Source organism: Glycine soja, chromosome 7, assembly GCF_004193775.1.
Source record: "Glycine soja cultivar W05 chromosome 7, ASM419377v2, whole genome shotgun sequence".
Lineage (NCBI taxonomy): Eukaryota > Viridiplantae > Streptophyta > Magnoliopsida > Fabales > Fabaceae > Glycine > Glycine soja.
In genome coordinates this window covers 41,731,224-41,744,496 of record NC_041008.1, presented here as the reverse complement: position 1 = coordinate 41,744,496, position 13,273 = coordinate 41,731,224, and the positions used below count along the sequence as shown (strand labels likewise).

Below are 13,273 nucleotides of genomic sequence, written 5' to 3'. Positions count from 1 at the left end.
TGAGAAACGCCGCATCATATCTAAACTGCAGCTTGCTACCTGTACCTTTCTCATACTTGGGTATACACCTTCAATCACAAAAACAACCAATATATGCCCCCATCAAGTGCTTTATGTAGGGGAAAATCCAAGAAGTTGTATGACGTGGGATCCCATTATCAAAAAGTGAGAGAAAATTGGCGAAGTGAGAGCAAAAGCATCTTTCATTTGGGGGAAGGGTGACTTTCATAAAGTCTGCCCTGAATTCAATTCCTATTTATTTTCTTTCATTTTTCAGGATCGCAAAGAAGGTAGTCAACAAGCTGGTGAAGTTGCAGTGGTGTTTCCTCTGGGGTGGAGGAGTAGAGCAAAAGAAAATCACTTGGATAAGCTGGGAATCAGTATTCCTATCAAAGGAGAAAAGAGATTTGGGAATTAGGGATTTGAACAAATTTAACTATGCTCTTCTAGGAAAATGGAGATGGAACTTGTTTAATTATCAAAAAGAATTGTGGGCTAGAGTGTTGGACTCAAAGTACGGGGGATGGAGGAGTCTGGATGTAGAAAGGAGGAATTCCACTGAATCTGTGTGGTGGAAGGACCTTCGTGATATGTGCCATGGGTCGGGGGAGGATAACTGGTTTAAATCCGGTATAAGATGGAATGTAGGATGTGGTTCAAAAGTCAGATTCTGGGAAGATGGGTGGAAAGATGATGGAATTCCGTTAATGATAAAATATCCTAGGCTCTACCAAAATTCAAACCAGCACAACACATACATTCAACAAATGGGGAGCAGTGTAGAGGGAGCATAGGAATGGTCTCTACAGTGGAAAAGATTACTATTCGAAACTGAGATAGGTATGGGTGCAAATTTTTTGGAAGAAATCCAAGGAGTCACCATAAATGCCCACCAACAAGACAAGTGGGTGTGGCTGAATGATCCAAGTGGGATACATACTGTCTGTAGTGCATACAACCTGCTGGACAATGGCTCAAGAGATGAGAATCTGGATGGGGTATTTAAAGACATGGAAGTTAAAAATCCCAAGCAAAGCTGCCTTTTTTGCATGGAGACTGATAAGAGACAGATTGCACATTGAGTCCAACTTGTGCAGGAGAAATGTTGGCATAAATGACAAAATGTGCCCATTCTGCAGGGATAAGGAAGAGGAGGCAACTCATTTATTTTTCCGCTGTCCTAAAATTCAACCGATTTGGTGGGAATCATTGTCTTGGATTAACATGGTCAGGCCTTTGCCGAGTAACCAAAGACGGCACTTTCTTCAGCAATCATTTTGTAGCAGCTTTTCTGGTATTAGAATTCAGCATTGGCTCACCTGGTGGATTTCCCTAACTTGGTGTGCATGGCACCACAGGAATAGGATGATCTTCTCAAATGACAGCCTAAATGTTAATTGTTAACAAGTTGATGGAGGATGCTATTTTTTTCTGCTGGACTTGGTTGAGAAACCTAGAAAAGGTTTCGATATACCTTTTCACCATTGGTCCAATAATATCAGGGAGGGATTTGTAATCAGGGGAAATTAGGATTAGGTGTTGGGTGAATTTACGAAATCTCCGTAGTCAGATTTATGGTCCCTTAATGCCTGCTAGGTAGTGTATTAGGGAACCATACTTCTGCTTGGGAGAGTATTGACATGTATATATATCAGTACCACTGGTCCTGTTTTATCATATTAATATATACTATTATTTTTACTGATAAAAAAAACCTTAAGGGCAGACACAAAACCCTAAAAGAGAACACAACCTCGGATGATTGAAGAACTGAATTTGCGAATTTGAATAATCAAAAAAAAAATACGGTGAATTGAAATTGAAAATGTGGAAAAATAAAGTTTTGAGAATGCCCTAAAAATATTGGAGAGGAATAGCAAAGAGAAAAACTCAAAAATTAGGATTGTTGACACATTGCTTGAAATGCATATAATTTTTTTAAACTCAAAATTATAGAAGAAGACATTTGTATCCTGATTGCTCTGCTTTTCTTATGCTACTGCTATTTGTGAAGATTATCCAACATATACTACAGTTCCAACATTTCCAGTTAAATATCTACAGTAAATATAGTATTTGTAAGAGAATTGTAACCTCAACAACTGGGCTTCTAGGTGATCTGTGGTCAGTAACTTTAGGGCTTCTTTCCTTTGATGATTTAGTAGCCTAACTTGAAGAAGATGCAAAGTCAATGTCTTTTGATAAACTGAGAGGAAAATAGAGAGAAAAACAAAGCTGATTTTTATTGATCTGAAAAATCAAGTTAGAGATAGTTACAATCTAGGTATTTATAAACCTCTATACAACAGAACTAACTATGCTAACTAACTCTAACAGCTAGCTAACTAACTCTAGAGAAGCCCTTGTACTCCCTGAATTACTAACTACCACGAAATGGGTGCTGTTAGCAAAAGCTAACAGTCCTTAAAGTAGATATTCAGTACAGAATGGGAGCTGTTAGCAAAGGCTAACAGCCCTTATAGACAAAATACAAAACTGTTTTTACAGTTATATATTGACATATACTGATACCCCCCCTTAAACTCAAGGGGGAGAGTTTTCACTGGAAATATTCTTCACATTGAGTTTGTCTCTCAAAGCCTCAAATCTTGATGCAGACAGGGGTTTAATTAGAATATCAGCCCACTGATCCAGAGCTAGAATATGAACAATTGAGAGCTACTTGGCCAAAATCTTTTCCCTCACAAAAAACACATCAATCTCCATGTGTTTTGTTAAACTGTGAAAAACTGGATTGTGAGCAATAGAAACAGCACTCTGATTATCACAAAATATTATTGGAGTAGTGAAAGAAACTTGTAACTCTATCAGCAAAGTATAAATCCAAGTGAATTCAGTGGAAGTTTGAGCAATGCTACGATATTCAGCTTCAATACTAGACCTAGCAGTAACCTTTTGTTTGTGAGACCACCAAGAGACTAAGTTTGGACCAAGAAAAATGACAGTTCTTGAGGTGGCCAAGGGATTTTTAGTAGAAGCAGACTGCAGGAGCAGACCATGAAACAACATACCTTTAAGATATCTTAGAATCCTTTTCACCACTGTCCAGTGAGAAACCAAAGGAGCAGCCATAAATTGACAAACCTTATTGACAGCAAAACTAATTTCAGATCTAGTGAGAGTAGCATATTATAATGCACCAACTACAGACCTATAGAGAGAAGGATCATGAAAAATATCAACACCATGTTTAGACAACTTGTAGTAGAAACCATGGGAGAAGAGATTGAACGAGCTTCAGCCATGTGAGTTTTGTGAAGCAAATCATGATTAAGATAGCACTGTTGGACAAATATTTGATTTTCAGACCCAAGAAATAATCCAGATGACCAAGCTATTTGAGAGAAAAAGCAGTATTCAATCTGTTTGTGAGCTGCTGAATCAAAGTGGCTGAGCTACCTGTGAGAATTATATCATCCACATATACCAACAGATAAACAACATCCACTTGATGCCGATAGATAAATAAGGAAGAATCATTTTTGCTGCCAACAAACCCAAACTGTAACAAAGTAGACTTGAGTCTGTCAAACCATTGCCTTGGAGTTTGTTTTAACCCATAGATGGCTTTATTTAGCCGACAGACTAGTGATTTGTCTGCAACTTCAAAACCAGGAGATTGTATCATAAAAATAGTTTCTTCAAGAGTATCATTTAAAAAGGCATTATTCACTTCAAATTGGAACAGTTTCCATCCATAGGATAGAGCAAGAGTAAGAATAATTCGAATAGTGACAGACTTGATCACAAGAGAGAAAGTTTCATGGAAATCAAAACCATGAACTTGATGAAATCCCTTAGCTACCAATTTTGCTTTGAACCTATTAATTGATCCATCAGAATTTTCCTTCACCCTGTAAACCCATTTACAGCCAATGGCCTGTCTATTAGGAGGTAAAGATACCAAGTCCCAAGTATGATTTTTCAGCAAGGCATCATACTCCTGTTGCATAACAGTGAGCCAATCTTTGTTTGCTAGAGCTCGTTTCACAGTTTTAGTCTCAGAATGAGTGAGAAAAGGTGAAGGGCAAAGTCTAGGATTGTGAATACCAGATTTAGACCTTGTTTGCATAGGGTGGGTATTGACTAGGATAGAGTTGGGTATAGACACAGACTGTGAAGCAGATGAAGTAAGGTTAGTAGACTCAGAATGTTGTGGCTGAATGGGGATGGATGCAGAAGAGGTGGAGGGACAAGGTACAGAAACAGTAGTGATGGAGGAATGAGCAGGTAAGGGTGAAAACCCTAGAGGAATAAGAGGAACAAAGCTTGAATTAACAAGTGATGCTTGAGATGTCTGAGGAATAGGGACAACAAAGGTGGAGAAAGGTTAGGACTTAGGCTAAAATAAGAATCAAGATTTTTTGTGGAATTAGAGGAAGAAGGAAAAAGATCAGTATAGGGAAATCTCAACTCATTAAATAAAACATCCTTAGATATGTAAATTCAACCAGAGGATGACAAGCACTTGTAACCCTTGTGAGACAAGGAATAACCCAGAAACAAACACTCTTGAGATCGAAAATTGAGCTTGTGTGTATGATATGGCCTTAGTAAAGGAAAACAAGCACACCCAAAAGTTCGAAGAAAATGATAATCAGGCTTTTTATTAAACAAAGTAACAAAAGGAAAAGAAAACTTGAGACAAGCAGTGGGAAGCCTGTTAATAAGATAAACAGTTGTAGTAAAGGCATAATCCCAAAATTGCAAGGGTAAAGAAGCATGATGCAGCAAGGTTAAACCCAAATCAACTATGTGTCTATGTTTTCTCTCAACCACACCATTTTGGTGATGAGTATGGGATCAAATAAGTCTATGAGAAATACCAAAGGAGGCTAGACGTCTGGAGAAAGGTTTGTATTCACCTCCTCAATCCGACTGAATACTCTTGATTTTGGTGTTAAGTTGTAACTCAATCATGGACTTAAAGTTTTGAAAACAAAAATGGTTTCAGCCTTGGACTTTATAGGTAATATCTATGTATACCTAGAGAAAGCATCAATGAAGGAAACATAATATGTATAGCCAGCATAAGAGGTAACATGAGAGGGTCCCCACAGGTCAATGAAAATGAGTTCTAAAGGTGAATAAACAGAAGTTGAGCTGTGAGAGGGTAACCTATGAGCTTTACCATACAACAAGAGGAACAAAACTCTGATGTTTTTATTCAATTGAGAAATATTACACTATTTGAGAACAATTTTTATTACATGATCATTAGGATGTCCTAACCTAGCATGCCAAAGATTAACACTACTAGAAGAGGTAACATCAGAATTTGAAACAATATTAGAAGTATTATTGATAGTAGTAGCTGAAGTAGGAAACTCAACATTTGGAACAGATGCAGAAGTGGACATCAGCATAGAAGGATTGCCTTGAAGCTTGAGGTTGTGAAAAGAATAGAGGCCATCAGCACCAACCACTCCTTGTAGGAGAATTTTATTGGTCTCCTGAGATTTCACAAGACACAAATGAGGGTGAAACTCAAAGAAAACAGAGTTGTCTTTAGCAAATTGACTCACTTAACAAATTTTTCGAAATTGAAGGAACATGTAACAACTTATGAAGCTTAAAGGTTATGATAGTATCATTAGGAGAAACAAAAACTAAGGAACCAGTGTTGGAGATACTTAAACCTTCACCATTACCTATGAAAATCTTCTCAGGTCCATCAAAATGAGTAAATTGTTTAATATTTTGAGAATCACCAGTAACATGAAAACTGGCTCCAGAATCTGATATCCAAGTAGAGCCAGATGCACCATTACCATGAGAGGAGAAGTTTGAGAGCATGGCACTGGGCTGACTGGGACCAGAAACAGTGGACTTAGCATTGGGATTAACCCAAGTATTGGAGGATCTAGTTGAAACCAGTGGAATAGGGGATAGGTTTGCAGCGTGGTGGGATCAAAAAATGTTAGAGACTCATGTGGCTGAAAACCAATATCAGTTCTGAAATGACAGACATTGGCAGTGTGCCCATACTTAAGACAGATTTGGCACTGAAAATTGGCAAACCGGCCACCTCCACGGCCTTTGCTGGAACCACCGCCACCAAGTCCAGAATTTCAATCAAAAAAGGTGTCGCAACCACTGCCACAACCATACGAGCCTCGAGAGCCACCAGAATCACTGTTTTTGTAAGTGTTTGGCTGCGCATAACCTTGGGTAGTTCAACGACGCAGAACTGACAAATTGAGTATCTCAATTGTATCGTGTGAGCCTAGTTTCATGACCATAGAGAAGAGCTTCGATTTCTGCAATTAATGGAGTGCGTTTCTTACTCTCAATGACAAAAATTATCGGTGCATAATCAGACCGTAATCCTTCAAGGAGCGCATCAACATACTCCTCATGCCGAACAGGAACACCTACACCAGCTAGTTCATCTACGTATCCTTTGATCTTGCGAAAAATATTCATCAATTGATTTTCTATCAAGAGTGACTGCACACAACGCAGTGCAGAGTTGACACACACAGGATTTAGTGTGGAGACTGAAATATTCATGGATTTTGTCCCAAACCTGATAGGAATGGTTGGAACCTAGAACTCTTGACAACACAGACTTCGAAAGCGTAGATTGCAGCCAAACAAGAAGCGTTTGGTCTTGAACTTCTCAAGTTTCATACTCTGGATGGACGTGATCAGCAATACGATCATCCTCAGTGAGATAACGAGGCGAAACGACGGAATTAACGACAAATCGCTGCAGCTTGTGCGATTTGATCATTGGTTCGATGTGTTGTCGCCAATGGAGATAATTTGAATCATCAAGCTTCTCTCCAACAGAGTTAGGAAACGATTGAGAAATGAGATTTGACAGAGCGGAAGTCATGAAAGCTCATAACAGGACCTTGAAGAAGCACAGAATTATGAAAAAATGGCTCTAGATACCATTTTGATAAACTGAAGGGAAAATAGAGAGAGAACAGAGAAGAAAACGGATCAAGTTGATCCATAAAAGGCTTACAGATCAAGGGTATTTTCGTCATTTCATCTTAAGTGTTGGGTGTTCTAGCAATAATGTTGGGTGCACCTAGCAACACCCGAAGAACAAAGTTGATTTTTATTGATTCTAAAAACCAAGTTAGAGATAGTTACAATCCAGGTATTTATAAACCTCTATACAACAGAACTAACTATAACTAACTCTAACAAAAAGCTAACTAACTCTAGAGAAGCCCTTGTACTCCCTGAATTACTAACTACCACGAAATGGGTGCTGTTAGCAAAAGCTAACAGCCCTTACAATAGATATTCAGTACAGAATGGGTGCTGTTAGCAAAGGCTAATAGCCCTTATAGACAAAATACAAAATTGTTTTCTCAGTTATACATTGACATATACTGATAATGTCCAGAGTAGTAGGCTTGAGTTGGCGCATGACAAGTGGAGACACCTTCTGAGGCACTTCAGAGGACCAACTTTTGAAATCAGAATATACAAATGTAAACAAGTGAATTCTGTTGTGAGGAATGGAAACCCGTATCTCTCAATTCTAGCAACAAATACCTAGCAGCCATATTAAACATTATCCTCACTCACATTGCTGCAAAAATTCTTTTAGGTGATATATAGAATTGAGAATAGATAAGTCGAACCATTCTTCAAGCCAAATTTAAACATACACAAATAAACATATTGCAACAAGAATCTCTATTAGATAAGTTGTCTTTCATTGTACCATACTTACCCAAACAAGAAAATAAACAATCTGAATAGAAAATCAACCAGGGATTTGAAAGGCAATTCTTGAAGAAAACAAAGAAATTTTCTAGACTACCATATTACAACATACACTGTACAATTGTAGCATTGACAATCTACAAGCTTTCTGGACTTGAAACCTCTACTATTGACTTCAGGTCTTGAAACAAACATAACTGGCATGCATAATTTTATTAAAAATGTTAAAGTCTTGCCTGAAAATGCAGCAACTAGGCCTTGGAGTTCCTAAGTCCAATCAAAGCCAACACTTCCGCAGAAAGCATGCACTATTGCTGAATAATCACAGCAACACTTTGAGATTCATATATAAACATAAAGAATCAATTAATAGTGAAATGGGATTTATTTATTTCAGTACCAACATGAGAATAAAGTAATATTATATTTATGGATAAGAAATAGTGAATGGCATACCTGAAATTCAAGCAACGGTGAGGGTTTGCTACTTGGAGGGTTAAATACCCTTGTTTCGTCTATTTTGATCGGAAGCAGAGAGGAAATTTTCGAGGTTAAACCTGAATATAGTTCAGATACAGACCCAATTATGTCTAGAGTTCCTGAAATAAAGAGCCAAGGAAAAAAGACGTTTGATGTCAATTTCAAACTACACTGAGGTTTGAAATTTGGCTAGAAAGACATTGAACATTTCACACACTAGGAGTGGGGAGGAACTCAAATAAGAAAAAGGGGTCAATCCAATAACAAATCATCTTAACTCAGACATACTCATTAGCCAAATGAATATAGAAACCCAATGATAAATTAAACTAATTATACTTCAACAAAAAAAGTAAATAATTAAGTCAGAGACAGCAAACAATCCTGAAGCCAATGAAAGTGTGTTCAATCCTCAAATGAATATGTTCAACGCATGAAAAATTTTACGTACAATTAATGTGCTCAAGCTTCAAGCAGCTAATACAAAGGGACAGGGACTATACAATATCCTGTCTTTAGATGAGTCAAAGTAACAGTAATGACATACAGTCATACAACACAATACCCATAAACCCAATTTGCACAACCCCATTTTTGAAATCACCAACATCACAAGTTCACAACACAACACAGCTATGCAGAATTAGAAAGGAGAATCGCAGAGATCAATGCAAATCAATTTAGAACACATAAACACAGAGAACTTAGCATTAGGCACTAAACCAATTGAAACTGAAGTTCAAGTTCTCCTTATAATCACATTCTTCGACGCAAACGAACCAAACGCGAGCAATGCAAATCATAACTCAAAAGGGTCTTCGAACAATATAAAAACACAATCAGAAAAAGGGTCTTCGAACATTACCATCGTGAATTCATAAAAAAGGGTCAATATCTGTTGGAGGCTTGAATACATCACACGAACATTACGAAATCAGAAAAAGGGTCTTCGTGAATCCGCAATTAGGGTTCGCTCACTGTGAGATTGAGAGAGTGAGCGTCGCTACTGGTTGTCGTTGAGAGATATTGCGTCGCAGACTCGCAGTTCGTGAATCCGCAATTGAGAAATGAGTAGTTATAGACAGACCGCTCATAAGTAACAGTCCCCATACTAGGCATGTGGCATATTTTAAAGAGTAATATTTTTTTAATAATTAAAAGAGCATTAATACATTAATACATAGCCCACCCAATATTACCACACCCTTGTGCAACTTGCTTGCGACCTTTAATATAATTAGTGGAGAGAGACTGTGTCTTTTATTTTATCTATTTTAACTAAAAATGAAAAAGAAAAATAAAAAAAACTAACAACATGAGTAATAATTAGGAGAGAAGTAATAAAATTTAAAAACTCACAAAGGATAAAATGGTCTAATGAAATGTATACACCAAATGAAAGTATTTTCTTTATTATTAGTATAGATATTTTATCATTTAATATTTAATAAAAAAAGAAATTAAAATAAAAGAATAATTTGAAATATAAAAGTAAATTTGGAGAGAATTAGGTTACAAATGTTTTATAGATTGTGTATTTCTTCTTCCTTCTCTTTCTTTTACTCTCCCTCTTCCTCCATCCACTTCATGCTTCCACTTCCACAAGTTTCACTTTTAATATTTTGAACCATTGAAGAACTTCATCTACAAGTTTTGGCTTCTTCTTCGTTTTTGTTTGGATTTATTTCTACTTTGTCTTTCTTTCCTTTTTCTTCTTCTTGTTTAGTGTGTTATTGGTTGCTATTATTCTTCTCAATTGACATTTTTGTACCGTTTAATAAAGGTTTTGCTTACTGTTTGAGAGTAGTTGTAATAGCATCTGATAGACTACATTTCCCCCCATTTGAACATTGAAACCCAAAACCAATATTAGGTGTGCATCAACCTCAGAAGTGAGGGGCTAGTGTCTTATTATGAATGTTCTCAAGAAAACAATGTTATGCTTGAACCAATGTTTCTTTTGTCCCCTTCACACATGCTACCACACATTCAATCGCTAAGATTATTCAAGCAATGATTGAAATTAAGATTCTTTGTTACTTCCATGCAAATATGTTGGATGGTAATAATCACCTAGTTGCTGCCCACCTCTTGTTTCTAATTGATAATTATTAGAAGATTTATTACATTTATAAATTGTTTTAAACTTACTTTTTTTCCTGTTTTTTAGGCATGTATAGGGCGATTCCAACAAGAATGTGATATTTTTTTGGTAATGAGTCAAAACTTGACGTCTAGGTTGCATGATCTCATAAGGGAAAGAAACTCGCTTTTGAATTGCTTGGAGCAATCTAATTGGTACTTTGTCATAGTTTTCAATTGAAGCACATACATACATAGATACATGCATGATCTTGATTGTTCACTCCTAGCATGTCATGGAATTACTTGATTTTGATGGTAGCTTCTTGAATAACTCTTCCTTTGTTTTGTTTCACAATCTCACTCCCATCTATTCTTTTTGGGTCCAAATGTGAACTTTTCTATCACTTTCTTAATAAATATTGTTTCTAAGTAGCTAGTTAGAGCATTTTTAGCTGGTGCACTTCTAGTAGAGATTAATTTCAAGACTCTAATTGAAGTTGACATAAAACCATTGATGTGTAAATAACTTTTCATATCACAATTGTGTGATGCTATAAGGTACAGTGTTTTTCCTTTGTTCTGTTAAGTTATTATTTAAAAAGAATTTTATGATGTCTCATAAAATTTTTGCATGCATTCTTATCTTTCAAGTGTTACTAGCATCCTCTTTTTGTCATTCCCCTAAAGTGTAGAAGTGTTGTGCTTTTACCTATCTTCCCTTTATGCGAAGAGTGAGTGGAAATGATCTTTTGGTTGTTCAAAAGATTGAGAAAGTGGCGACTCAACCCAATAATCTGGCAAAATTATCTTACTTTATTCTTGAATGTAGTGAAAGGTAAAGTTTAATGTAACTTTACTAACAAAAATAGTTCTATGAGGAAATTTATGCATCCACTCTTTGTATAGTCCTTCCAAAGATATTCTTAGAGTTAGATACCATGCAAAATTTATGAATTGGTATTAATTTTCTGATGTCCTATTTTTCATTTTATTTTACAGGAGGACTTTGAAGAATTTAGTGACATTGATGAGTTATATAGTTCATTACCCTTAGACAAGGTGGAGTTACTTGAAGATATCGTTACAATTCCCCCTGGTCTGGCTAAGGTATTTGTTTAATGATTATTGCTTTGTTGCAAATACAAAGAGGTGAACAACCACAAAAAAACATATATTGATGCATTTGTGGTTGCATGTTATATAGCTTAATTTTACATGAAAACCTTCCAATCTTCGATTTCTAAAACCTTCTAAACTTTCACTGGGTTTGTGTCCTTCATCCCCTTGAATTTGAACCCTAGATTGTGAATCCCTAAATCCCTAATTGTGAATTGTGAACCCTAAATCCTTATGTTCGATATGACCTACAAGAAAATGAGAGCTCACATTTTCATTCTCTAGTTTGGATCGCTAATCCTTTCACTAGTTTGAAAATTAAACCCCAAATATGAATTTACTTATAAAAAGTGTTTCAATTGATGTTGTGGGTGTGACCTCAACTGCGATTTTGTGACTTTCACTGGTGTTAAGGAGAAAAGCATACAGATAATGATAATTTATCCAAAGTAAGGTTTATCTCACTGTTGTTGCCCCTTTACCCCCCCCCCCCCCATTGTTGGTATTTTATAGTTTTGTGTATTATTGTTGGAGATGAAGACCTACTTTCTTAGGATGATGATATTGTTATTAGAATTAAGAATCTCGAAAGTGAAGTTGCTAAGCTTTGCGCAACCAAAATGGTCCAACCTTGATATAAGTAGTTAGTATTGGAAGAAAAACAGGGAGACTATGTCAACTGTAGTAGTTGGAATGTGTTTTTTTTCTTTAGTTAAGATTGTATTAACAAATTCAACCTTAAACTTGTTATCCATATTTGTTGACTTATAACTAGTCATTAAAGAAGCATTACTCTTGGATGAATTTTCTTTTTGTTTATTGCGTAAGGTCTAAATACATTTTAGGAACAAATAACAAGCATCCTTTATTTTAGAAGATTCTTCAATTATGTGTTATATCATACATTTGTGGTTAATTGAATGTTATTTTGAGGATAACTGCTATCAAAATAAATCTCATCAAAATAAACCTTTGCCATGTAATTTGAGGGAATAATTCTAGTTGTATCAAGGGAATCACAAAAGTTACATTTACTAGCTAGTTATGTGCAAAATTAAAGTTACATTAGTAACTTAAGTTGTTACATTCAATTGGATTTCATTTTACATCCAAACTTTCATTAGTAACTACAAAAAAATTATGATTCTAAATGATTTGATAAGTGTATAATACACATGTTAACTCTTATTATTATTTTAAATTTAGGCACACCATAAGATGAAAATGTGTATTCATTTTATTCTAGCTCTTCCCTACACTTGATGCGTAAAATAATTTTGCGCAAGGGCAAGTTTATCCTACACAGTAGTACCATGGACTTGAAAGTCCAAATATCGTACCCTAGAGACTAATTGTGTTCCTAAATAATTCAAATTACATAAACCAAATAATTTTGGGAGTTTTATCTTGTGTTGAAAGTGTTTCAAAAATTGTAACAAAAATGTAAATTAAGTTAAACAAGAGTTTCAAGAAAGAGATGTATGATTGAAGACAAGTTTGGATTATGAATTCACATGTACTCGTTTTCCCCTAATTCTAAGTTTAATTGAGATCCTATGTTTGATTGGTGCTTGAGCATTGTTTGTCCTTAAGCAATTATTCTGGCTCCAAAATTAAAATAAAAAAGAAGTTCAAAGAGGAAAACAGAAGCCCATGAGATCACTCATCTTATTCAAGAATGAAAATTGATATTTTTCTTCAAAGAGATACAAAGCAAGCATCCTCACCAAGGATAATGTTCACCTAGATGCACAATTAGACTTAAGTATTTAGAAATCAACTCCTCTCTCAAAACATGGGTACTTATACTCACATCCCTCAGTGCTTACAAGTAAAGAGAATAGACACTTAAGTACATTATAAAGTATGTTCCATAGGC

General features: G+C 35.8%; 1 protein-coding gene across 4 annotated transcripts in view; it reads right to left on the bottom strand.

Annotated features, from left to right (window-relative positions):
- The window catches only part of LOC114419779 (SART-1 family protein DOT2-like), a 33,061-nt gene extending 23,775 nt beyond the window's left edge, over positions 1–9,286 (bottom strand). For 2 of the 4 annotated variants that reach the window (XM_028385559.1, XM_028385560.1), the window contains exons 1-2: positions 7,363–7,385; positions 2,095–2,166 (exon numbers count right to left, since the gene is read on the bottom strand). In XM_028385559.1, the coding sequence (XP_028241360.1) occupies positions 2,095–2,166; positions 7,363–7,370 (80 nt within the window). In that variant the 5' untranslated portion in view covers positions 7,371–7,385. Of the gene's footprint in view, positions 1–2,094; positions 2,167–7,362; positions 7,386–7,949; positions 8,028–8,169; positions 8,313–9,058 lie in introns of those variants that run through there. The other 2 variants (XM_028385562.1, XM_028385561.1) reach the window with 2 other exon arrangements.
- Positions 9,287–13,273: the final 3,987 nt, after the last annotated feature.